This window comes from Hemicordylus capensis, chromosome 4 (assembly GCF_027244095.1).
Source record: "Hemicordylus capensis ecotype Gifberg chromosome 4, rHemCap1.1.pri, whole genome shotgun sequence".
Classification (NCBI taxonomy): domain Eukaryota; kingdom Metazoa; phylum Chordata; class Lepidosauria; order Squamata; family Cordylidae; genus Hemicordylus; species Hemicordylus capensis.
Genome location: NC_069660.1, coordinates 247,278,419 through 247,306,362, shown reverse-complemented (window position 1 = coordinate 247,306,362; position 27,944 = coordinate 247,278,419). Strand labels below are relative to the sequence as shown.

Below are 27,944 nucleotides of genomic sequence, written 5' to 3'. Positions count from 1 at the left end.
GGGATATTCTTCAGATATCCAGCTCTCCAGCAATGTCCCTCAAAACAATTGAATATTCACCATTTTTTTTTAAAAAAAGATCCACAAAAATGGCTCTGTGCTGGGAAATGGCAGCTAGAAATGACATTAGAAGTCATATCCGGGTCACTCAAATTAGGCAAATTTCACCTAGTTTTCTACCTGCGGATAATGAAACTGGGTCTCTAAAACCTAGTTGCTGATACACGAGAGCACGGATAAAGAGTCTATGGATTACGAGGGCCACCTGTACAAGAACATAATGTTTGAATAACTGTACATCTGTATATTGTCTATAGATTTGTGCATGTGTTGATCGTAACATATGCATAGGGCTCAAGTCTCCCTGCAGTTTCTCAGCTTGCATCTTTATCTTTTCCATACCTATCCTGTTGGATCTGAACCTGAAGAAACCCTTTTTCTGTAGCGATAAAACTCTAGATTAAAGCTATTGTTACCTTTGTCTGATAAATGGACATTGTATAGCTGGTATTAACCTGAGCACTCTGCTCCAATTGCCATTGTGTCTAACAACAAAACCCCCCGTGAAACTCATAAAATTACCAATTTCACAGTTGACTTTCTTCCTGTTTTGCTCAGCAGCCTTCATACTCCTGGCCTGTCTCCACTCACTGCAGGGGATGATGTCGGACCAAACCAGTAATGCTGTGTTTAAAAGGTTCTTCATATACACAAAATCTATCTTAATTCTGACTAAAACATGTTTTGTCCTTTACAAATAACTTGTTCCTGAACCTGTCCTCTATGCCACAGTGTCCTAAAGTGTTTGTTTCATGTCACGTAAACAAAATATTTCATTCATATCCCACCTGAATGTCTTATTTGGTATATTTTTAAAAGGGTGTGTGAATAACCTTGTACAGTATATCTGGACCTCCTACAGCCTTTCCCTGCTTCCTCTTGCTCTCTTGTTCCGGAATTGTTGTTCAATCCAATTGTTCAATCCAGGCTTAGCCCCACACCTGGATTGACCATGCAATTCTCTTCTTTCTTTCAACTGGTACCATTTTGGTTCCTTTATACAAATCTTGGCTGAGGAATCTACATTGATGTCCACACAATGAAACTGTTCTCACGTGCAGGCATATTTTCTACTTGTGCTATCAAAGTGTGCATACACAATGGCCTGGTTCAGATGTTAATCGTGAAGTGGTCTGAATTCACATACTCCCTCCTCCTGTCCCTTCTCATTTGTGTGTCAGGTGAAGAAATTAGAAGCTTCCATTTCTGTTTTGTAGCAAACAGCTGTTTGCCATTGCATTCAGGTGCAACAAACTCTGGTTGTACAAAGCATAGTTTGTTCACAAACCATCATCCCGAAGCATGGTTTGATCCTAGTTTCAGATCCTTATTTGGGAAGAAACAATCATTTGTACAAAGCAGTTTGCCTCATTCAGACCCCACTATAGATGAACAAACTAGGATTAATAATCAATATTCCTGGTAAAAGGTCCAGCTCTGGAAATGATCTGAAGGCCCATAGCAATCTTATTGAAGTTATGCAGATCTGAGTCTGGTTGGTGTCTGGATGGGAGACTGCTTAGAACCCTGTGTGCTGCCCTGAGCTCCTTGTAGGGAAATGTAGGATAGAAACGTAGTAAATAGATAACACAATGGACTGGTTCATACCATCATTCAAATCTAGGTTTAAAGTCAGTAAGCAACATTAGCATGATTGTGTGAACCCACACCAAGATTACTGATGTCAGTTTGTGTCCCAAGAGGAATCTGACATTCCTACCTTGGTGTGGGTTCACAAATCATGCTAATGTTGGTTACCAACTTTAAACCTAGATTTGAATGACTGTATTGGCCAATGTCAAGGTCGTGTTGGCAAGCCTTATTCTTTTGCGAAAAAACTCAGTAAGTGCTTTCTTGAGAGGATGAGAAAGGGACCTGTGCTATGCTATACTGGATAAGGATTGGAAATGGATTTGATCTAAGGTTCAATCTAGCTTGAAACTCTAAATTTGAAGGGACACTTTTTAAACTCATGGTTTCAATGATATTTAGCACCATACAGATGAAATGCATGTACAACTTAGAGCAGAATTATGCTGGAGATATCAATTTGTGTCATTGAAGGAACATAGGAAGCTGCCTTATACCAAGCCAGACTATTAGTCCATCTAGCTCAGTACTATCTTACACTGACTGGCAGCTGCTTCTCCAAGGGTTCATGCAGGAGTCTTTCCTAGCCCTACCTCCCCCACGTGGAGCTGTCAGGGATTGAATCCTGACATATAGGACCGGGTCTCACAATCAGTGAGACCCGGTTTCTTCCAGTGCGCCAGGAGAGCAGTCTAAGCCCACGAGTGGGGAGGGAGCCCGAGCACACGAGCAGGGAGGGAGCCCTGGGCAGCCGGATCGGCCGTCCACATGATTGCCAGCTCTGTGACAGAGCCGGTGGGGGCTGGGGAGCTCAGAGGCCGCATGGCCCCCGGAAGCCCCAGTTTGCCCTGCACGAGCGAGCTCGCAGGGCATACTGGGGAGACCCCCCGAGCTGGGAGGCGGCTTTTCACCTCCCCTCCGGAGATCTACTCGCGAGTGGCCGTGGAGCTGCTCCACGGCTACTCATGACCAGATAGCCCAGGTTTGCGGAGTGCTCGCTCTGCAAACCCGGGCTGAGAGGAGGGGTACTTGAGCGGCCAAGCCCGGTGGTTCTCATGATCGGGAAAAATCAGGCTAGGCTCTCCTTGTTACAATTCAAAAATAGTTTTATATTATTAAAGTGTAGATAGGAAAAAAAATAGTTTATCTATTGTGGGGGTGGGGGGTGGGGGGATATTGCCTGCTAGCAAAAAAGGAGATACTATTAATATCTGTCTGATTCTTTTAAATTCTTTAAAAGAATTTGGATCATTGCACCAAACTCATTTTCTAAGATAATGCTCTGATTTTTAAATAGTTATGTTTATTGAGAAATGGCTGTGGCTTGCAGTATATCGACATTATATAATCTTGTTTATCCTTTTGTGATGTTTTCAATGATATAATTTTATTCAATGCAAAATAAACCTACGTGGGTTCACATAATCACATAACGTCGTTAACCCACGTTAAACCTAGATTTCATTGACTGTGTGAACCAGACCACTGCTGAGGAGTCTGGTTAGGTGGGCTTAGGAAAAGCTCTCCATCTTGAAGTTTTTCTAGTCTCAAAGTTTGTCATTCTTTCCTTCAGTTTACTTGCTTATTTTTTTTAATGTTTCTAGTACTAACCTTTTGTGCTTGTCTTGTTTTCCTCTCTCTCCTCCTCTGAAGCATAGATTACGATTTCTTTCTGTCTCACCAAAAAGTGTGTGTCTGTTGGAACGCTCAGCCCAACCTATGGGCACTCCAGAAGAAGAGTGGCATAGGAATCTGTTAAATAAATAGCCAGGTCCATTGCAGTGTGTCATCACTTTTCCTGAGTCAACCTGTTACCAATTGATTTTATGAACTACCTCTAAAACAATTTTTTAAACCATTTGCTCTAAATTACTTTTCCAATACTCAAAAGCCCACAAGAAAATTCTAGAAGTGCAACATTTCATATAGCTAAACTTCCCTCAGTCAGCAGTTTTGCCAACCAGAACCTCCCTTCTCCTCTTCTTAAATAACTTCTTTATTTTGTACACATTAAGGTCATTCACACCATCAGAAACAATGATAATGAGGTCATACACACAATCAAAAAATGAGGCTAGTCTCACAACCAGACTAACCCAGCCTAGGGCTGCCCAGCCAGGGTTAGGTTGGTCATGAGAAGCAATGGGATCCTTGCAGATCCCTCCTCTCCCCACCCACCTAACTATCTTAAGAAACCCAGCTGTTAGCCAAAGCTCAGGGTGTGTTTGCATCCTTACCCCAGCAACTGGGTATTGTGTATTTCCTCAAGCTGAGTTCAGTCTGAGGAGACACAGAGCCGGGCACATAGAGCGTCCATCTAACGGGGGAATCCCCAAAGTAATGTCTGTGCCACGCATTGCATTGAGGGATATCTGGAGGCCAGAACAAGAAGTTCTTCAGATCCTCACAGAGCTGCATGGAGCAGAGCTGCCCATGTGGGGATGGGAGGTGCACCGGTTGGTTTGGTCATCTGGAGTGGGGTGGGGGAAGGTAGGTTAAAAGCAACCTTCCCCCCACACCCTCCCAGCCCACCCCTGTTGATTGTTAGAATCGTCTCACTGTGTTTTAGCTGGGTTTGGAAGCTGTGTGTGCTTCCAATTTTTGGTTGTGTGGAAGAAAGGAAAATCTCAGGAACTTTACATTCTGCCTTGCTTCCACACAACAGAAAATTGGGAGCACACTCAGCTCCCAAACCCAGATAGTTTTTGATTGTGTGAATGACCTCTTTGTATTACAGTTCAAGGAAAATATGCCTTAGGTTTATCTCAAATATAAGATGTTTCATGTAGTTGGTTAAAATTTTATCCTGTCAGTCTTTCCTGAGAACTTGGTGATTGTTGAAAAATCCCACATTCCTCTCAAATAATTGAAGAACTTTGGTGCCAATCCTGATCCTAGTTAACCATGCTACATTGAAGTCAGTGGGCTTTGCATACAGACCAGGGGCAGCACCAACTTTGAAGGGACGCTCAACAAAGTGATCTCTGGTACATCCACTCTTGCCTGGTGGGCTCCCCTCCCATTACTATGGCAGTAGATACTAGTGTTTTTTAGGGATGTGCAAAATGTTTCCACGTTCAAACATTTTTACTCGAAACAGGCCATTTAAAAAACACCCGTTAAATAAAGGACCTGTTTCAAGCTCAAAGCAGAACCGCGTTACAAGTTGAAACGTTTTAAGGGCCATTTAGGAGGCCTGTTTTTCCCTTGCTGATTGGTTTTCTGGCAGTGGTTTCCGATCCTATGGGGGTTTGGGGGAAAGATTAAAAATTTGTTAAGAATCACCTGCTTACCCATTTCTTTTGTGGATTGGGTTGTAGGTAGCACCCACCATGCCCTACCAGCCAACCCACTTTGGTGGCCCTAGGAGCTACGCATTGGGAACAATGGGGTGTTTCAAGTTTTCCCATTGTTCCCTAAGGCAGAAACACTCAAAACGTTTTGAGTTTTGTTTTGTCAAAACAGCCAGGTTGACCACTGTTTCAACAAAAAATTTGGGTCATTTGTGTTCTGTTTCATGTTTGAAACAAAATGCAAAATCGATTTCATGCACATCCCTAGTGTTTTTGGTTGGTTGGTTTTGGTGGGCCAGCAGCAGCTATGACAAGTTTCTAACCAGTGGCTACCAGATCTCACAGTCCCCAGCATAGCATTGCAATATTACTTGGGACACCATGGAGGGAGGGGGAATGGTGACTGTCAGCTAGAATACTGTTGGTGGCCTGCTGAATCTTCAGGAGAGGGTCAAGACAGGTGTTAGCAGTGGGATCCCTTGGAACACTATTCTCATCAGCTACCCAGGAATGTCTTGTGTTGCCTCTCTGCCTCTCTCCCTGCATGTAGCTGATGACAGGATCACACTCAGTTTACATTTTTACTTGTGCAACATCAAAGTAGCATCCATTAGAACACTCCAGTATGTGTATATTCACTGGTACAATAAATTGGAAGACTTTGACACGTGTTTGTTTTTGAATTGTAGCTTGCTTCATCTTCAAGGTTGATAGTGAGTCTTTTCATTACCTCCATGTAACAAGATGTAGATTACTCTAATTTTCATTCTTCACTGGAGGAGCTGAAGCTGAGATAGTGACTTGTCCTGGACTTTCCAATGAGAATACAGCTGCATTGGGATTTGCACTGTACCCTAATTTTCCAGATTAGAATTTCAGTCTCAGTCTGATGGACCACAGTGAGTTAAATATCACAGGGCACTGATACAGGTTCATTTAGCTTTGGCACCATAGGATCTGGCCATGAATACAGAGCACATTACTTTACTGTGTGCGTTATCATGGCTATGACCTGTCTCGGGAGATCCTGTGCCACCACTGTATTAATGAGTGCATCTGCTTCCGAATAACCTTATTAGCTTGCCACAGCTGAGCCAGTAGCCCCATAGGATTTTTGCCTTTGTCCCTGGAGATAAGTGATTCTGCTCTACTTGAATCCAGTTTGATGCCCAAATTTTAATAAGTTCCCTTAGACACACACTCTCTTTCTCCTCCCTCCCTTCCCTCCTCCCTCCAATTATCATCTGCTATAGGGATTCTGAAATCCCTAGTTACATTCCCAGATGCCATCAATAATTCTTGAAATGCCATCATATTTGGTGGTCCTATCAACAGAAAATTATGTATATCTTAAAGGATTTCCCCCCCTGCCTAAAGTGTAGTTACCACTTTATTTTAACTACAGGAATGTGTTCAGTGTATTAAGCAGCTAGTTCAAAAGTGCTCACTCAACGTGCATACATCCATCTAATCTTCAAACCCCAAACCTATTACAGAAAGCAAAATCGGTCTTGGTGTGCTGGCAATCTAGGAGCAGCTGTTTATGTTTGTGTGCGCATGCGGGGATTTTCACTCTTTCTGAGCTCTTATGCGATTTCTTATCATCTGCATCACTCAATGGAGAGAAGCAAACGAATAGTGAACACAGCAAGGTGTCTGTATAATCATTAACTTACTTGCCCTCTGGATAGGACAAATGATATGCAAGCCTACACTCGCCAGGGATCTTCTTTGGGAGTGTGTCCAGGGGGAATGTTCTCCTATGAGTTAATGGCATATCTCTAAATGGGTTGGCTGTTCTCCTTCTGCTTGCCAGCTCTTTTTTCCAAACAGTTTTTGTTGTCAGCGCAATATCTAGCATCAAAATCCAAAACACTGCATTCCTAGCATGCACTTTTAAATATAATCACTATTATATTAAAATATATTAAATATAATCAATATATTTAATATATTTAAAAATAGCCACCCAATTAAAAATCTCATTTGCTTAGAAAAGCTTCTGTATATGATCCTATAATTGATAAACATCCAAATATGGCTGTGGTCAAGTTACCCAGTCCAGAATGGAGTAAATAAATAGTGTCAGACCTGTCCCCACCCAGGTCCTTAAACCATTTTTTTCTCATTTCCCCTCTGATAATATAGGAACTGTGTCATTCCATCTACTACTACTATTACTAAAAATATTTATATACCACTCTTCAACCAAAGTTCACAAAGCAGTTTACAAAGAAAAATATATAAATAAAATGGTCTCCTGTCCCCAAAGGGCTCACATTCTAAGGGCTCACATCTCAGCCCACTCTTTTAATCACCTAGGCTTAGCCCCACACCTGGATTGACCATGCAATTCTCTTCTTTCTTTCAACTGGTACCATTTTGGTTCCTTTATACAAATCTTGGCTGAGGAATCTACATTGATGTCCACACAATGAAACTGTTCTCACGTGCAGGCAAAATCGGGCTAGGAAACTGGGCATAACCTGTGTGGTTTCCGGCACCAGCGTGGCGGCAAACCCGCAAGGGAGCCTCGGCTGTTTGCCAGGGTTAAGGGCACCATGAGCCCGGGCTAACTGATTGTGTGTCACCTCCACATGACTCCACACAGCACCCACACACCAGCAGCCTTCTGGCTGGCATCCAAATACTTCCCATAATGCACCGCGCTCTCCCACGGTGCATTATGGGAGTTCTGGGGGCCTTCTAGCCCCCAAACCTCCCTGCTGCTGGCAGAAGCCAGCAATCATCTGGGCTTACAATCCGCCCACCCAGCAACAAGGAGAGGATCATCTGCAGGGGAGGTAAGCTTTTTTAGGCTTCCTCCCCTTGCCCTTTATGCCCTTCTAGCGGATTGTGTGAAAAGGCTCAATGTTTGGGTAAAAGGAGGAAAGCACTGGCAGACTTTGCCACTAATATTCACCAGAAATTAGAAAATTCTCTCTAATTTTTTTCATCTGTGTGCAAAATGAGTTTTGTTCTGAGCAGCAGTATCAAAGCAGTGTGCGCACATGTATTCAGAGTGTGACCTTCCTGATTCAGCCTAAGTGAGATCTAAAATTAACTGAGTGGACATCAAAAAACCAGTGAGTGCATGGACACGCACACATGTTAGAGGGAACACTGATATTCACAGCTTAACTTTGCTAATCTGTACATACAATGATAATAGTAGTGGTGAATACAGAAGTTGCCTTTTCTGACCACATATATTAGTTATGCTGACTGACATCCAGAACAACTGCATGCTTGAGGAACAAGTAAATCCACACTAGTGCAATAAGTTACCTTACTTGCACTAAAAAGCAGGGATTTGTGCAGGAGTTCTATAGCGGTCTTGCAATATATTGCTCTGCATGTCAGCCGCTGTGTCTCTCCCAATATAATGATAGGAGGACAGAGCTCATCAGTGTGGAAGATAGGAAGTAACAACCTCTGTATTTATAAATCACAATTTATACAGTAACTGTCATCAAAAGTTAACTTGTAGTTTGACAAGCCAATGTATTTCAGAGAGAGCCTTTTCTTTTTATGGTCACTCTGGTTTGTTTGCGGGGGGAGGTTACTGTATATTTAAGCAGCAAAAGCTTTACTTTCACACAGATGGACTTTCCTATGTATAAATCATTGTAGACTTTGGTTAAAAAGTATTCTATTAAAAATAGAACCATAATCACAAACCAATACAGAGTTAAGCACATTTAACTCCTGGTGAACTGTGTCCATAGCTCTTTTTAATAAAAATTTAACTATGTTTGGAAAACTAATAATTTCTTTTTTAAAAAAATAGGAATATTTTAGCCAGTTGTTTCAGAGGTCTATAACTAGGAAAATGTATTTGGCATTTTTAAGGCACAACCAACCACTCCACTCCATTGTCTAGTCCCTTGAGCCACAGCCTCCGTAATACCAGCTATTAATATGCTGATGATCCATTCATATTTTGGCCCAGTATTTTGGAACTGCTGATTTAACAAAGCCTATTTCAGCCCATGTGGGCAAACTATCCTTGTGCTTATAGCACTATAAAGTATTTTGTTTTGTTTTTAATGTTTTTTTAATACTTGCCTGTACAGAAGGCACTAAGGAAACACTCTGCACCAGTTTCCTTTCCCAGATCCCGCCCCCCCCATTGATTCATCTGTCAGTTGTGCACTTCATAATGTTTGGAGACCCCATAAATTGTCATCCTGCCTTCACACAGGGAGGTGTTGTCTTTTTCACTCGCAGGTATTCTGGTAACACAGCAGGATACAGACTCAATAAATAAAAATTTATTTCCTGTTTATGATAATAAAATATATCTTCCACTTCACTTTGTGAAACATTTCTGGCCCTGATTTATGATCATTATCTATCACTTATCTCCTATTACTCACTCCCCTTTGTCTTGTTAAGTTGTTTTATATGTTTTTAAATGTACTTTTATTTACAAAAACACAAACAGATACGAAGTAATGTCTTTATTGTAATGGAAAGTATACATGCCTGATGTTATGAAGTTTTAATAAGTTTTTATTATGAATAATTGGTATCTTATCAGTCTTGTCTATTTCTCTAGAATCATTGCTTTATGTTACCTGTGTTACTCATACATACAAGACGCTTTACATTTATACCTTTTTTTCAGCGTTCATGGTGGCCAGTGGCACCATGACACTGTGGCCTGGGTTAAAAATGTGGTAGCCTTCACTTCAGCCACACCACCAGTTCACCTGCTGCCTTTCTCTCTTGGGCTCCTTTGTGTGCTTCCTCACCAGCCAACTCCGTGGCAGCTCACCTGCTGCTTCTCCCCACCCCTGCCACTGGGCCTCCACCTCTGCTGCCTCTGCAGCAACTCCTAAGAGTTCAGGAGCCATGGCAACTTCCTAAGCTTTGCCTGGCTGCTGTGCAGCATAATGTCACAGCCCGGTGCCTGTTGTTAGGCGATGACATTTTTATACCACATAATGGCCGGGCAAAGCTTAGTAATCCCTTGCAGCTCCTGAAGGCTTAGGGGCTGGCCCAGTGAGGGAGGTGAAGGGAGATGGCAGAGGAGCGAAGGCCTGGGGGCCAGTGTTCCCTCTAACAGGAATTCCCAGATGTTGTTGACTACAACTCCCAGAATCCCAGCTGCAATGGCTTTTGCTTGGCGATTGTGGGAGTTGTAGTCAACAACACCTGGGTATCCCTGTTAGAGGGAACTCTGTGTGGGGCCCAGAGAGGCCCCTGACAGCAAGAGGCCAAACTTCTTGGAACACCGCCTGCTCAATTGTAGTTCTGCCAGTGATGATGGCCCATTCGCCACACCCTTAGAAGAGCAGAGCAAGAGCTTCACCCTTGCAGAGACCTGGTAGACTAGCTGTGCTGCAGGCTTGCCACACAGAACACAGGGAGTGGGACTGGCAAGTAGCAATGTGCATGAACCTGTTCGGAGGCCCTTTTACAGGTCTCTGAACAGGTTTGAAAATGCAGTGGTTTGGCAGGTTCGAAGGCAGGGGGATAACTTTAAGAGCAGGGGAGGATGCACTCCTCCTCCCGTCGCGTTTCCCCCACTGGCACTCTCTGTAAAACCGGTCTGGCGGGGTGGCAGCATATCTCCCTGCTGCTCCGTCCTCTCCTCAGACCAGAAGTAACCTGTGCACGTTGCGCACGCGCCGAACATGCACACATGTGCAGGTTACTTCCGGTCATTTCCAGTCCGAGGAGAGGACGGGATGGCAGGGATGTACGCTGCCACCCTGCCAGACCGGTTTTACAGAGAGCGCCGGCAGGAGAAACACTGCAGGGCAGTAAGTGCACCCTCCCCCGCCCTTAAAGTCCCCCCCCCCCGCCGGTTCTGTACACATGTGGGCGGAAACATATATTAAAAGGTTTGGCTTCCTGATATACATACAGAACACCCTAAATGGTATGGTTGTATGTCTGTATTGATTACTGTAAGTGGGCAACTGATGAGTGGTCAGAAACGTGAACGAAATAACATTACTTAAATGAAGTTAAACAAAATAGCTGCTTCCAGTTGGGAAGCAGCTCCTGAGAAGACAAGGCTCAGACCAGGGGAAGCAGCAAACTTTTGTTTTCTTTCCTAAAGAAGTAAGCAAGTAAGCAGACAATTAAATCAACAAGAAAACAAGGGGGAAAGGACAAGTGCATTTGTTAGGGCTAGTCTTTCCTAGGGCTTGATTTCTGGCTGGCTAGGAGTTTGTTTTTGACTGGGCATGGTGTTGCTGACCATGCAAATGGCACAGTAAGGACCTGCTTTTCTTTTTCATAAAATTCCCCAAATGTGCTAGTTGCAACCTAAGTGAAAATTTGCAATTCATCATCGCTCAGGGCTTTGGCCCTCTAGCTGTTGGCCAGTGGTTAGGGATGATGAGTCTATGATGCTATAACTAAAGAACAGATTACACATTATGGCTTTCACATGAAGCCTGCTTTAGATTGTTTCACATGGTGCTTGTTATCAGGTGATGAGTTTTGTAAGTACTCAACAGTTCACTCAACAGGAAATTGTAGGGGTTCACCACCCACAGTGTTAGTAGGTAAATGTAATACAGTAAAGCCACTAATCTGTATAGTGAACTACACCACATGCATGCTTTAATGTGAGATACTAGCCACCCAATGGAGCAGATTTGAAGAGCTTCCATGGGACAGCTGTAACACGTAAACCATCCTTAAAAGCATGTATTCAACAATGGACACATACATAACCTTTAGAGGTTTTTATTTTGTAGGCATCCAAATAGGTTATATATGTGTTATTGGTACTTTTGCATTAGGTTTATATTTCCATCTAAATACTTTGGTATGTTTTCTGACTGCTGTGTGCTTCCTTTTGTGTTGTGCACCTCTGAGTTAACGTGGATACTACTGTATGCCATTAGCCCACATCAGACCTAAGACTGGGCCTAATCATTATGACATACATGTGGCTACCACTGAAAGTAGCACCTTGCCATCTCCTCATCCTCCTCTCTCCCTTGCACCACCTAGTAATACGAAATGTGTGATGTGATATCAGCAGATTGTGAGGCTATTCTCACAGTCTGCTAAAATTGGGCTAGGGGAGCCCAGGCGAGCCCGGTTCCCACAAAACAGGTAACTCACTTGTGAAGCACTCCACTAACCTGGGCTCCACGATTGTGTGTTGCTGCGGCGTGGCTCTGCACCGTGGCAACTCACGAGGAGACTCCCAACCGGGAGGCTAAAAAGCAGCCTCCCGGCTCAGGGGTCTCTCCAGCACGCTTTGCATGCTCACACAGAGCATGCTGGAACTTTCAGGGGCCAGACAGCCCCCGATCCCCACAGCCCCCACCAGTTCTGTAACAGACCCGGCAGTCATGTGGGCAGCTGCCCAGGGCTGCAGCAGGGATCGTCTGCAGCAGGGATCGTCTGCCCGCTAACCCTCTCAAGGCGGGTCTAACTGATTGTGAGACCTGCCTCTTTGAGTTTCCCTTTCCCCTCAAGGCACATCACAGTTCCACACATTGCCCAGTGTTTGTTTACTACTAGATGTTTCGGAGGGAAATGGAAGAACAGGAGATGCAGGACTGCTGCTCTAAGGGAGAATCACATGTGTGCCACAATGCCTAGTTCATCTGCTAACATGGGCCTTCATTCTTACCATTGCTTAACAAGGCATCTTATCTTCTAAACGAGAAGAGGCTTTCTTTATGCCTCCTAACTATAAAGCAAATTGTACCCCAATGACTTCTTCCTTTAAACAGTTCCATGCTGCTGCTTCATTAATTGGCACACAAAAAATGTTACAACCTTCTGTTTGTTCTTTATGTTTAGTTTGCCGCCACCCTCCTACTCTTCCATTTCTCTTTGGGTGGTGTCTGTTTGCCTTGCTTCATTCACCTTTCTGGTTAACCAGAAAACACTTTTTAGAGGGACAGCAATACTTCCCACCCCCTTATGTATCTTTGTGTTATAATTAATGCAGCTTGTGAAATTTCTTGTAGCTTACTTATCTGCATTTGTAAAATAGTTTCCTCTTTTTGTTACCCAGATTAATGTTCATAGACTTCTTGCATAGTTTACCTACACAGCCTACTGCTTTCTTTCTATGGTGTGTTATGAAAGCCTGGCTACTGGCATAAAAGCTTTTCATGCTATGGGATACATGATATCTGTACAGCCTACATTTTGGCAAAGTCTGGATACATTGTCATGCCATATTATTAAGTTAAATGAATTGACCACCTTTTTTCTATTAACGTTAAGAGGAGATCCACCAAAGCCTTTGTCTATAGAGCAAACATTACAAGAACTTATAGAGAAGAGCTAACTCTATTCTTCTAGATGTACAGATGTCCTTTATGTATTAAGGAATGCTGGTAATTTTTTCAGCAGTTTCTGTCCCAGTTTTTTCTTATCCTTTGGCTTTTCAAATGAGACTGCCTATATACATTATAGGGATCTTCTGAAGAAGGTGAAGCCCCTTGCTGTGTTATGGCTTTTGCCTTCCTACTTCACTTTTTTCTGCAGGGAAAATCCTGTTTTCATGTTGTTCTCAACTTGACCTAGTTGTAAAAAAACACAAAAAAACCCTTTGTAATTAATTAATGGAGAAAACAGCCCAGTAGCTTTGGTAGTTTGCTTCACGATGACTGCTATAAATCTTAGAGCACATTTTTGCATTATTAGACAGTCACAAATGGAAAAAAGTAATGTTTAAAGTGAAATTGTATTTCAAAACCACTTTTAAGTGAATTGATAGAAAGTAAGACGTATATATCTCAACCAGTTTTGAATGCATTCTTGTTGATTATAAAACAGCCCAGCTTACTATCATAGTGTAGCGGTTAAGTATAGTGATTAAGAGATCAAGTTGTGAACTGCAGTATCACTAGTTCAAACCAGCTGTGTGCCTGCTAGGAGGCCTAAGGCAAGCCACTATTTCTCAGCCTGATTCCCTGTCTGTAGTATGAGAATATTAATACTGTCCTATGGATAGGGTTATTTATTCATTCATTCATTCACTCACTCATTCATTTATAGAAATACTTGTATCACACATCTTCCACCCAAATAAGGCCATAGGAGTGGCTTGCAACATATTTCATAAAAGCAAAAAAACCCCAAAACCTTAAAACAAGAAGATAACAACAATGCAGCAGCAACAACAATGAAAAAACCAGTTCAGTAAGATCCCATATCAGGGAACAGTACCATAAAAATATGTGATCAGATAGGGGGGTCATTTACACAATAAAAATTTTTTACCCAGGTTTGAGAGCTGTGTATGCTCCCAATTTTTGGTTGTCTGGAAGCAAGGTAAGACGGAAACCTGGGTAGAAGGGATTGTGTGAAAGCAAGGTAGGAAGAAAAGCTACCCAGGTTTTCCTCCTACCTTGCTTCCAAACACACACTAGCATATCTCCCCCTAGCCTTCTCTAGTCCAAACTAATCATTCCCAGCTTCTTCAACTGTTCTTCATAAGACTGGGTTTTTAGGTGGAAGGAGAGCTGGTCTTGTGGTAATAGGCGGAACTGGGGCAGGGGGGCAGGCAGATGAGGTGGGGGCACCACACCAGTTCCTGCCACCCCCACCCCATTGCCCAGCCCCAGGGCCCCTCAGCCACTTGCCTCCAGCTCCAGCCTAGGATCGGTGCAGCCTGCAAACTGCAGAGCTCTTCTCTCCCCGCCTCTCAGCTGATCGGCGGGCGGGTGGGTGGGGCTTCCAGAGAGGCCTCTGAGTAGGCCTCCCTGAAGCCTGAACTCGGCAGGCCCCAGCAAGCCAGGAAGGAGGCTGGCAGAGCTCCCTGCAGCAGACCCTTCCTGCAGCAGACCAGACCATCCAGCACAGCTTTTGCAAGGTAGGCTGTGAATTTCTTTTTGTGGTTACCCCTGTATATAGGGATCTGCTTGCCATAGGGCTTTGATATGGGTGGTGGGGCGAGACTGAGAAGTCTCTGAATATTTAATTTAAAACAGACTGAAAAATGTGCTGGCTTTAAAAACAAAAACTATCTAAGGCCTATAAGTGGCTTGTTTCATGTCAGAAAATTACAAAAACTTCTGGAACAAATATTCATTCATTCTTTCTTTCTTTCATTAATGTATAAATGCACTTATGTTCAAGTTGTTTTGCAACCCAGAAGGTCTGAGTGAGAACCGTGAAGCATGTGTTGTGCTTTTATGTTATTTTATTTTTCTTGTGTGTGAACTGCTCTACAATAACTTGCAGGGACTTCAGGGTACATCTGGCCAACATGTGAATGCAGCACCTCCATTCCAGAAGAGATGTGTGTTAAAGCGCTTTAAAAGCCTCATGTGAAAAATCTCCCGGAATCAAACTTTACTGAATTTGTTCAGAATTCTGAGAAAACAAACATAGGCGCACCCTGCATGGTTGAAAGTCTCCTTTGCTAATCTGCAGAGAGGGGGCCATTTTAATAATTAGCGTTGCTAGTGTGTTCTAGGCATTAAAAGTAGCACAAATATATAGTGCTCAATGTATATCACTATATACTGTGAAGTGTGCATGTATATTCAGTGAAATGTATTTCCAGGCAGCATACTTATTTTGAAATATCAGACTTAAATCCTTGGGGGCCTGGGATGTGTGGAGGCCCTGGACTTTGAGGGGCTGGGGGCCATTTTAAAATCTCATCTTGGCCCATTCCAACCTTGCTATGCCCCTGGCGGTCACTACACATGGGTTTCTGCACAACATCTGCACAGAAGAAACTTCCATGTAGAAAATGTGTCTCTTGTAAATTGACCCTGAATTTTCCATCCATGACTGGGATATCTGAGAGTTAGAGTCAATAATAAAAGAACAGCACACTGCTTGTGACAGGAAGGGGCAAATTACAATGATTTCTTAGTCTGGCAGGGCTGGTTTCGGCCCTGGCAGAACTTGGCTGTCTGCTCCTGTTGCAAATGCCTGTCTAGTGTGGCAAACTAATGTATCCTTCTCCCTCTTGGTGTCAAAGTAAGCACTGGTGTGGTGAATGCACATATACCCTATCATGAGCCAACAGTCATCATAAGACAAAGGCTGTCAGGAATCATTCACTGGTTTATAGACACACACACACCCCACCACCATCTTCTTCCCCTATTTTGCTAGTGGCTATTTGGGCAGGTGATCCTCTAGGACAAAGTCATGTTTTTTAAAAAGAATGAGATGAGACAGAGAAAATGACACTTGGAATCCTCGCATAACTCCTGACTGTTGTTCTAAGTCTTTTACAGAGATGGCTCATGTTTTCAGGTTTTGATCAACAACCATGTCTGGATGGTACAGTGTTCCTTTTAACAAGGATTTCCAGATATTGTTGACTACAAGTCCCATCATTCCTGCCTGGACAGGGGCGCAATTTCAGTGCTTGCCCTAGGCGCTCTTTTCCCTAGTTACGCCTCTGCTTGTGGTAGCAAGCATGAATTGTCCCCTTTGCTAAGCAGTGTCAGCTAAGAATTTGAATGGGAGACCACAATTGAGCACTATAAGATATTCCCCTTAGAAAAAGAAAGCTCCAAATTCCCTCCTTGGCATCTCCAAGATAGGACTGAGAGACTCCTGCCTGCAACCTTGGAGAACCCAATGCCCATCTGTGTAGACAATACTGAACTAGATGGACCAGTGGTCTGACTCAATATAAGTCAGCTTCCTATGTTCCTAGAACCCTCATCATCTTTATTGCCCATCTCGAAACCCATTCCACTTCATTCATGCCCTTATTAAATGTGGTTCCCAAAACTGGACACAGTATTGACCGGTACAGAACAGAGTAGAGCTATTACTTCTCATGATCTGGTCATTTATGTTAACTCAGTTGCATTAGCTTTTTTCACAGTTGCACAATACTGCTGTTATATTCAGAAGCATTTGAGGATTTCCTTCTTTTTATTCTCCATTATAATGCTGGATCATCTTCAGCTTGTACTCTGATAAACTCTGAGGAACTTCAGCTTGTTGGTTTTGGTCCAGTGTTCAAGCCTTTTAAGATCATTTTGAATCTTGATTCTGAGCTATTAGGCACCAATACCACCACCCTAGTTTCATGTCATCTGCATCCTGTTTACTCCATCCAAGTTTCATGAAAATATTGAACAGCACAGGACTTGTGGCACACTCCACTCAAGGCAATACCATCCTCCAGATTGACATGGAGCCAGTCATTAGGATTCAGGTATTGTCAGGTTCATTCAGGAGGAGACAATTCTTCGTATCCTGATCCCAGACCATTTAGGGTTTTAAAGATAGGAACCAGCACCTTGAATTAGGCTCAGAAACAAATTAGAAGCCAAGGCAGCTGATACAATATGGATGTCCATGTTTAGGGAGGAGAAATTCTCTAGTTAACTTTCCCACCCACTCACACGGAATTACAGGCATAGACATTGTCTCAGAGTTGCGGGCGGAGGGAAGTATATTTATTTATTATTATTTATTCAGTTTCTATTCCCCCCTCCATAGGGCTCACAATCTAAAAAGAAACATGAGATAGACACCAGCAACAGTCACTGGAGGTACTGTGCTGGGGCTGGATAGGGCCAGTTACTCTCCCCCTGCTAAATAAAAGAGAATCACCATGTTAAAATGTGCCTCTTTGCCAAGTTAGCAGGGGTTCACTCCACGCTTTTGCCTGTCAGTGGGAGCAAAGGTCCGTGCTCCTCTCCGGGAGTCCACCGGACCAACAAACCCCATCCCTGCTGATCGTCTCGTCAGCAGCCCCTGCCTTAAATAAAGCCCTACATTTAGGACAATCCTCCCTCATTCCAGCTTGCTCCTTCTCCCCTGGCCAGGCAAGTGGATTGGCTACCCAATCTCTGGCCTCCCAAGGGGCCTTTTTCTCCAGATCCACCCCCTTCACTAGCATTTCCACACAGGGCTGCAGCTGTGGGGATGATATCATCACTATTCCATCCCCACCACTCTGCTGCCTCTCGGACTGTACCCACCCATCCCCCAGCAGCCGTTGCCCACCTCCCTGAGCCCTTTCTGGCTTCTGGGAGGGAATTGCTGGGGTTGTCCCAGCAACTGGAGCCCTCTGCTTCTCTCGACACCACCACCGTTTGGCCAGGTAACCAATCCTGTCTTGTGGAGGAGAGTAGAGAAGCCCATCAACAAATGATGTTGATGGCATCATTTGCCAAGATGCCATCAACAGCCTCACTGTCATATTTTTGCATCTATTGAAATTTCCAGATACTTTTTAAGGACAGCCCCATATAGAGCCCATTGTTGTCATTCGATCCAGAAGTGACCAGAACATGCATAAATGTGGCAGGTTTAGCCCTCTCCAGAAAAGGCCACAGTTGGTATACCAGCCAGAGATGATCAAGAGCACTTCTCTGCCATAGGCCTCACCTGCCTATGCAGAAGCAAAGCTGAGCCCAGAAGTGCTCCCAAAGTATGTAGCTGCCCCTTTCAGGGGAGAGTACAGACCTTTCCAGAACAGACTGAACACCTGTTCCACCTCAGCCATCTATCATCCATTGTCACAGATCTATGCCTTGTGGCTGGCTCAGCATCACACACCTTGTACCTCGTGGTGCCTTGACCATTGCCTCTGAATCCAGCTGGTGCACGCAGTTGGATTCTATTCCAAGAGTGCCAGCTGTCACTACAGACTTCTCCTTTGTCTTCCTCAGCACTGCCTTGCACAGTTTGAAATAGCTCAGTGTAAGAGTGTCACTCCTGGCCCCCCTGCAAGATGCTGACAAAGTCTCACAAGATTTCCCTGGGCCCATCTGCTCTGCCCCACCACCGCTTTTGTGGTGATGTTTGTTGATCCCAGTGAGTTCTCTCCTGCACTTCCATTTGCCTCCACATGCTTTCACCTGCCAGCACTTGGCAAGGTCCAGCTGTCTGTGCTTCCCTCAGATCCCTGCCTGCCAGTGTCGCAAACCCCAACAATTACCAGAAATCATGTACTCGAAGGAAGTGCAGCTTTGAAGCGCTATAGTATTTTCTTTTGGTCAATTTTGATCCATCTTATCTTATTTATTTGTTATTTCTCTGTGTAAACCGCCCTGAGCCATTTTTGGTAGGGCGGTATAGAAATCGAATAAATAAAATAATAAAATTGAACCTTCATCTGCCCCACACTGGTTGAATTGTTTTGTAGTGCAGTTCCTAACACTGTACTTTGAAGGCAAATGTACTTCGATAAAGCCCACATTTCATGTAAAATATGAAGTAGCACTTTCTGTTAGTAATGGGGAAAGCATTGGGAAACACAAAGGAAAAATATAGCAACAGTTCTGTTAAGTCGTTTGAAGTGTTAGACAATCATTCTGTCTGTTTGAATGGTATTCTGAAACCCTCTTTAAAATGCATCAAATGTTAGTCTGTAGTTCTTTCCTGACAGCATCTGTGAGTCTCTGTGGAGACATCTGCTCCACAGCTTCCCAAACATTGTCTGCGTTCACATGAGAAGAGTTTGATCCAAAGGCCTTGCTGGAGTGAGACTGTGTTCAGTTGAAATAGATAGACAGGTTGAGCAGGGCCTTGTAGAGTTTGAGCAGCGAAGGCTCTGCGGAGTGAGAATGCATGTATGCTACTGGGTCTTCAGCTTTTTAAAAAATTCTAGATTTGAACCTTTTCCCCCACGACTGAACCATTATTTTTTGCCATTATATCACACAAGGTTAAATAGCTGAGGATGCTAGAGGGCAATGCACATTTTCAGAAGCTTTTAACGAACAAGCTAGTTGTAATGATTATTAAGAAGAAATATAAAGTACCCATCTCTTTTTCCAGTGATAAAATAAGTTAACAGGAGGAATGCTTTCAAAATTGTAAGCTACAACAAGATCACAAGCGTATGGCTGTTACATTTCATGCACGCTATCTTGCAATTAATGTGTCAATCAAATTTTCAAAATGAAGAAATTTCATTCTGAGTACTTTTTCTGAAGAAGGTGATATACTGTATTGTGCACATGTAGTCTAAACAAGAGACCATTAAAAATCCTTGTGTTATGACTTAATGTCATATAGATTTCACAGTGGCTTTCTTGGATAGTCTGCAGTGCCGCTATCTTTTCTATCACAATTGTCCTAGAGACCATTTTAAGAGAGTAACACTCTGCAGCTTTGGGTTTTAGAAACAGCTTCAGTAATTGTACTGCTTTCACAAATGCCAGCAGCACATTAAAAAATAGGCTGGAGCTGTCTTTAAGGTTATGAAACGGTCTGTATTCACTCCTCATGAAATTAAATTTAGAGTGGTTTAGACCTTAGAGTGGAATTGTAAACAGTCTTCAGAGATAGCATCTTTCTTTATAGGGCATCTATTCATTTATTGTATCACATCACAAGATAACGTGTTCAACTGTCATAGGTACCATGAATTAAGTTACAAAAACTTACTAACTTTATTTGTATTGTGTCTTTGTCTGAGCTAACATGTTCTACATGCATGGCCCCCAACCTGATGCGATAAAAATTACAACTTTGATGGATGATCTTTTTGAGAGCAAATTATTTGCCTAAGATTATATTTTAATTTTAGATGTCCTCTTAGTAAACAGAAGTGGTAAATAGGCATATGGTCTGGGAGCACATGTTGCATGTGCTAAAGCTAAATAAGTCTAGGTCTGGTCAGTACCTGGCTGGGTGACCTCCTAGAAGCCCCATGTAAGCTGCCTTGTGTGTCATAAAGGATGAGAGATTGGATATAAATATAACAAGAAATAAATACCATTTGTTCATATGTATCCTCAGATGCAATCATAGTTTAATGCAAAGGTTTATATGGCTCCTTCTCATAGTTTCACAGCCCACAAAAAGTAATTGTTGAGAGCAGTGGTTAAGGAGTTACAAGGGCTAACGAGTGCAATCAGAAATTATCTAGTGCATTTCCACATAGAGAAAGGAAATCAGAGGTCATTTCCCTACAGAGGGATAACCTACAGTCTGAGCTGTCAGAGCTGACAAATCAAGACAATGTACTAAAAATCAGGCTGTATTTCTAGACATTGCTGGATAATCTAATTTGGCACCATGTTTAATGCAGGACATTGAGTTTCATCCAGATATTACTATATCAAGGCTAAGTATATGTGTTTGGCTGAATCATTTCTTTTCAACTCCCTCCTCCCCCTCTGTGAAAATCCTACTACTTCTGCAAGTCTTGCTTCTAAATGTCAGCTGGTCCCAAATATACTATTAATAATAAAACTGGCAATCACATGGTTTTCACACGCACAAATATATAATGACATGTTTATCATGTTATTTTGAATCTCCTTATCTCCCTCTTTTCTCTTGTTTCTTTTATTGAATATTCTGCAGATAAGGGACCTGTTTTTAGGGCCACTTCATAAATGTTTGTTTGTTTTATTGCTACACTGCCTCACCCAGATAACTCTAGGTGGTTCACAAATTAATGCTTCCTATGTGAAAATTGCTTCAAGACTGCAGAAGCCCATACAGTTCATCACTTGTACAAATGTGCGTGTGGCAAGAAGCTGCCTCTAGTCATGGCTTTCCACCACCTTTGTGCATGAGGAAATAGACAGACATGTGCATTCTTTACATAGAAGTGACTTCCACCTTCACCCTCTATTCATGCTGTGGACACTGTATAAGTTTAGTAATAATATTGATAGATTTGCATTGTTGGAGTCTTTTCCAGTGGCTACTCACATTTGTTTGGCACTTGGGATCACCCGGGGTTCCCATCACTAGCTTGACTATGGTGCTCCTCAGCAGTAGGGGGTGGGTTTAAAAAGTCAGGAAGCAGGAAGGTCCAGACCCCTCTTTCCCCACCGTCTTTTCAGCTTCCTCAGGTCCTACTCCACATGGGCACTCAGCCACAGGAAAAAATGCTGCCACATTGGGCCCTACAAGCCCTCTCAGTCTTCCCCCTCTTCATCATTGACTGCTTCTTAAAACAGTGACCAGCAGCTGAAAGAGATCTCACAAGAGAACACGCTCTTGATGCACACAAGCTTTACTTCCTGCAAGACTGCCCAGAAATGGGAGCCCTACAAGACTGATCCTCCCAACCCCACTTTGGGGCTAGCCCCCTGAGCTAGGTAAGATATTCTCCTTAGGGGATGGGGCCACTCTGGGAAGAGCATGCTTGCAGGCAGACTGCAATTTCCCTCCCTGACATCTCCGAGATAGGACTGAGAAAAACTCCTGCCTATAGCCTTGGAGAAGCTGCTGCCAGTCTGTGTAAACAATACTGAGCTAGAGGGACCAATGGTCCGACTCAGTATTAAGGCAGCTTCCTATGTTCCTAGGTCGGATCTGACTGTGATGGCAGATCTCGCTTACTCCTCCTTGGCTGTGTTCTCGCTGTTATAGAATGAGACCAGGTCCAACTGCCTGTCTGCATTGGAGCACCAGCCTCTCCTTAGGCACATTACAAGAATGGAAAGCTTCTTCCATATTTCTGGGTATTGTGCAGAGTGAACTCATACAGTTCCCAGAGGGCAGATTATTCTTTTCTCGATGTGGGTACACATCACACAGTTCCCCATCGTACTGTACTCAGAAACATATAAAGACGCTGAAATAACTCATACCACCTCTACTACCACTTTTTTGCAGCATCTAAGCAGGGCTTTTAAACCTTTGTGTGTGTGTGTATGTGTGTGTGAAGTACCATTTGTGTGAGTGCCAGTGACTGCCAGGACAGCAGTCATGCCTAAGTCCTATTGCAATGAATGGGACATAAGTTAGTCATGACTCACTTGTCCCATTGATTTCAATGGTACCGAAACTAGTCTGAATTCTGCCCACAGTGTTTTGTATGCTTCTGCCATACAATAAAGTGGTACTATGTATTTGCACTTTCTGCAGTATTTGTTGTTGGGATTTTTGTTTGTTTGTTTGTTTGTGCACCTTATTTGCTAGTGCTGCAGAAGCAGTCAGTTAATTCACACCTGTTCTTCAAATCACTACATTACCACACGCAAAACAGAGGCATGAACAAAGTCTTGATTTCCAGTGAAACTCTAGCAATGGTTTCTGAGCATCTAGGAATCAGTCATACTGGAGTCTCAGGGTTTATATTGTCCTCACATAAGAACAGCCCTGCTGGATCAGGCACAGGGCTCATCTAGTTTCATTCTAGTTTCATCCTGTTTCACACAGTGGCCCACCAGATGCCTCTGGGGAGCCCACAGGCAAGAGGTATGTGCATGCCCTCTCTCCCGCTGTTGCTCCCCTGCAACTGGTATTGAGTAGTAGCCACATCCCATGGCAGAGAATTTCACAGATTATTATGTGCTGTGTGAAAAAGTACTTCGTCTTGTCGGTCCTAAATTTCCCTACCTTCCGTTTCATGAGGTGACTCCTGGTCCTAGTGTTGTGAGAGAGAGAGAAAAAGTCTGTGTAATGTTATACACTTCGATCATGTCTCCCCTTAGTTGCCTCTTTACCAAGGTAAAGAGCCCCTGATGCTGTAGCCTAGCCTCATAAGGAAGGTGCTCCAGGCCCCTGATCATCTTGGTTGCCCTCTTCTGTACCTTTTCCATGTCTTTGTGCAGGCTGATAGACTGGTCTCTTTTACCTTACAGAAAACATAGTAGCTTTATTTATTGCTTATTCTTCTTTTATCCGTCACTAGTGGTGACTCTGACACAGACAGACAGGCAGACAGAGGTGTTTATGTGTAGGCGTATCTCTTTCTCTCCATATTATCTATTCATTTCACTTGGGAGAACAATATAATGCAGAGAACTTGCTGCACATAAAACAGATGGCTGAATAACTTGTGACCAGAAACTTTTGAACTTTAGCCCAGTTCCAGGCCACTAGAATATTTGTCCCCATTGTATCTTGTATCTGTGTATAGCTAAGAAGGGCACATAAGTCCTGTGCAAATAATTATGTTGGATCAACTTATGCCAAACATTTGTATATAGTGTCTAATTGAATTGAGTGTCTAATCCCAGGATTCATTATCTATTTCCCTGTCTAAGTCTTTTCCTCCATTTATGTTTAGCACCCAGCTGTCCCTCTTCGAAATGGTCAACCGTTGTCCCGTAAAAGGCTCCAGATCAGCCTCCCAAACCAGTATCACAACACAGCAATTTTGTCGGCAAGGGGGCATTTGGATCTTGGCCTGCTTCTATCACTGGATGCAGGGAGCTAAGAAGAAAACTGCTTAGAGGTGTGAAAGGCAGAACAAGTTGTTCTTCTAACCCTCTTTGACAGAGCTACCAGGAAAAAAAAGAAGAAGAAAAGCTTAGTGTGGTATTCAGTCAGGACGTGGCATTGCTGCCTTTGTACTCGTCAGAGTAAAGCAATAAAAAAGATCAGTAAAAATACTTGATGGAAGTTATTGATAGAAAAATTCTTTCTGCCTGAAAGATTATAAACTGCGCGTTATCTGAAGATGGATTTGTTTTAATTTGTCATTGATGTATTTGATACCTGGAAGGATCAAAGAAAACAGAATCAAAGGGAGAAATACAAGCAGTACTGGTTCCCTGAATATTGGTCTCTTTTATGGATATAAAATCTCAGGACTAGAGTGCTCAAATTTATTTGTACTGATGTTTGTTTAAAGATCAATATTAAATAAATTGGTCTGGAAGCTATAGTCATAAAGCAGCTGTCGGACTAATGTAATCCCACAATGCTATTTTGTCTACTGCTTGAAACCTGGTTAGCTGTGTACTACTAATAATGTAGAAATTTAGTGGAAAAGAAAATAGCTGAACTGGATTCGCTGCACTTGGATTAACCTCAGAAGCAAAAAAACCCCTACGTATGTACCTTTTAAAAAAGGCTTCTGATGTTCCTGATTTGTATGAAAGTACTAAATCTAATATATCTGTTTAAACTGTTTTAACTCCTTCAATTGAAATAGTAGTGTGTGCAGCAGCATTTAAAGCACGAGTTTATGCTTGGCATAGGGATGTGCCAAATATTCACCCTCTTTTTTGTGATCATGGCAAAGATAGTGCTTTCAGGGGATCCAAATTATTTCTCCCAGCCCCCCCCCCTCCTTTTGCAAATAGTGTGAGGTCAGTCACACAATCAGAAACTGTGTTCTACCCGGGTTTTGGGGTAGGAATGTGCCTTAAACAGGATTCAGAAGCCGAATCGTGAGACACGTCCCTTTTTAAGAATGAGGGCAGGAAGTGTGAGCAGAAAGCACTTTCAGATGCACATGGATTTTGTTGGGGTTTTATTACTCCTTTTCCAGTAGCTCCTCCCCTACACCACAAATGGATAAACAGCACTCCGAGTCAGTTTTACCTGTTCTCTCTGGAGTCTGGGACTGTTTCTCTCTCTCGGGATGTGTGTGTGTGTGTGTGTGTGTGTGTGTGTGTGTGTGTGTGTGTGTGTACCCAGGCAGACACAGGAGGCATGCGCTGGCACTGTGCTACCTCTCCTCCGTGGCCAGCACTGCTTGGCCTGGGCTAAGAGTTCCAGAGTCTCTGAGCAGGAGTGTCAGTGGCTGCCCTACCTCTCAGATTCTCACCTGCTTGCGGGGGAAGGGGGGCTGGTAGCTCCTGCAGGCTGCTGCCTCCTGCCTCGTTGCTTTCTCTCCTTCCTCGCGAGCTGTGTGGCTGTGTGTGTGCACAGTTCACACACAGCGCAGGCACTGGTATGGCCGGGTGGAAGTGGCTGTCAGCTTGGTAGCTGCCTTCCCGCTGCGCCTGGAGCAGATCGGGCGGGCCGTGCGGTGCCCACACAGCCACCCTCACATGGTTGCACAACTCACACTCGGCCTCTTGGCACAGCTCGGGGCAGCGATGGCACAGCACAGGCCAGTGGAAGCCCACCACAACCTGGGACTTAACAAACATAAATGGGGTGGGGGAGGCCTGTAAGGGACCAGAACATTTCCCTGAAGTCTGGGGGTGGGTGGGGGGAGGTACCTCTGCATACACCTCACCAAATATTGATAAAAACATTAAACTGACCCCTGACTAGCCATTAACGATTGAACCTTTAGGTCTGGGCGAAAAGGACCACTGAGCACTAATCCCCGCCCCCATATCCTCCCTTGAAACAAAAATGCATATGAATTAAGGCCCACATTAGAGTTGGGACTCCAACTTTGTTGCTAACTTTTGGGTTTTTTTACCGTGCTCAGACACAGGCTCAAGTAACATATACACACCAGGGATACAAGGCAACTTTTTTCATACTTGACCATACATAGCTCTCAGATATCCTGATGTTTGAATGAATATAAGAACAGCCCTGCTGGATCAGGCCCAAGGCCTATCTAGTGCAGATTCCAGTTTCACACAGTGGCCAACCAGATGCCTCTAGGGAGCCCACAGGCAAGAGGTCAGGGCATGCCCTCTCTCCTGCTGTCGCTCCCTGGAACTAGTATTGAGAGGCATCATGCCTCTGAGGCTGGAGGTGGTCCACAGCTACCAGACTACTAGCCATAGATAGAACTGCACTCCATGAATTTGTCTAAGCCTCTTTTAAAGCCATACAAGCTAGTGGCCATTACCACTTCCCATGGTAAAGAATTCCATATAGCGCCCATATAGCGTGTCCCTTTGGGTTGTGTGTACACCAGCATTTCAGATGTACAGGCCCCGTATCCACACACAATAAAGGAATGTGCTAGGGTGTTTGTTTTTATTACATTTATATGCTGCCTCATACCAATGTTGTCTGGGGAAAAAATAAGGATGTACATGGCATTTTTTGTCATGTGAACCAGTTTTTCCTGGGGGGAAATACCATCCAAACCAGCCCAAATACCTTTCCTAATTCAGTGAACCTTGAAAGATTGTAGAAAGGGGTATCTTCTGACAGTCAGTGTCAAAAAGGCATTAAAGAAATTTCTCCTCCCTTTCTCTCAGCCCCTGATTGGTATGATTTCCAAACCCATCTAGCTCTTCCTCACTTGCCTTACTATATAACCAGTACTGAACATAGGAACATAGGAAATTGCCATATTCTGAGTCAGACCATTGGTCTATCTAGCTCAGTATTGTCTTCACAGACTGGCAGTGGCTTCTCCAAGGTTGCAGGCAAGAATCTCTCTCAGCCCTATCTTGGAGAAGCCAGGGAGGGAACTTGAAAACCTTCTGCTCTTCCCAGAGCAGCTTCATCCCCTGAGGGGAATATCTTGCAGTGCTCACACATCAAGTCTCCCATTCATATGCAACCAGGGCAGAACCTGCTTAGCTATGGGGACAAGTCATGCTTGCTATTTAATAAAGGACTAGTAATTAGGCTACTGGGCTAGTGAAATAGCTTTTTGGATGCTATATGTAGGCCTGTTGCCAGCACTTCCACACTCAGCAGTGCTATGTGGGTATTCTTGCAGTGCACTTCTACATGAAGCAGAGAACAAACACTGGCACAGCAGAACTGATGGCTGATAGTTTGCAGCAGAGGTCGCATCTCTGTGCCAGTTGTACTGTAAGACATTTCCTGGGATCCTGTTGCACTGTTTTAGCAGCTCATAAGATTGGGCTGTTAGTAACTGTGTGGAGAGAACACTTTTTCTCTGTGGCATATGAATAATGTGAAATATAATTGATTATTATGAAAATGTAATTCACTCTATTCTTACTGTGAATTTTCCATGCAGTTCAAATCTGGCAGCATCAGTTCTCATTGAAATCAATGACAAAAGCCAAACTGAATGGGAAATTGTTGTTGTTGTTGAAAATACTGATACTAAGAGGATAGTTCCCTGTCCCCAAGTGGCTCACAATCTAAAAAGAAACAAAAGGATGACACCAGCAATAGCCACTGGAGGGACATTGGTGAAACTGAATAGGAACAGTTGTTATCAACAGTATTGATATGGATTGCTTTTTCTTTTATTACTGATACTGTATTGTTGTTTGTGATTACTTGTCATAGACTGAAGTTAATTGCATGTATTCATCCATTCATTCATTCTCCTCCCTAAATATGAGAACCACCACTCTTTGTCCTGTTAGCTGGGATGAAAATATTACCTGTTAGGGCATAGTCTAATATGCATTATATTTATTAATCATCAGCACATGCAGTAGCTAAATACTGCACAGTTATCAACAGTGGGGCTGTGTGGAATGTTCTGTGGTTGGAATGTTCTGCAATTGAAATGGGTGGTTTCTAGTG

General features: G+C 43.4%; 1 protein-coding gene across 10 annotated transcripts in view; it reads left to right on the top strand.

Annotated features, from left to right (window-relative positions):
* The window catches only part of ZNF521 (zinc finger protein 521), a 438,900-nt gene that overhangs the window by 283,647 nt on the left and 127,309 nt on the right, over positions 1-27,944 (top strand). Inside the window, exon 7 of one of the 10 annotated variants that reach the window (XM_053246826.1) lies at positions 23,851-24,349. The exons of the other annotated variants lie outside the window; for them this stretch is intronic. Within the exon in view, the coding sequence (XP_053102801.1) occupies positions 23,851-23,894 (44 nt within the window). The 3' untranslated portion in view covers positions 23,895-24,349. Of the gene's footprint in view, positions 1-23,850; positions 24,350-27,944 lie in introns of those variants that run through there. 10 annotated transcript variants of the gene reach the window in all.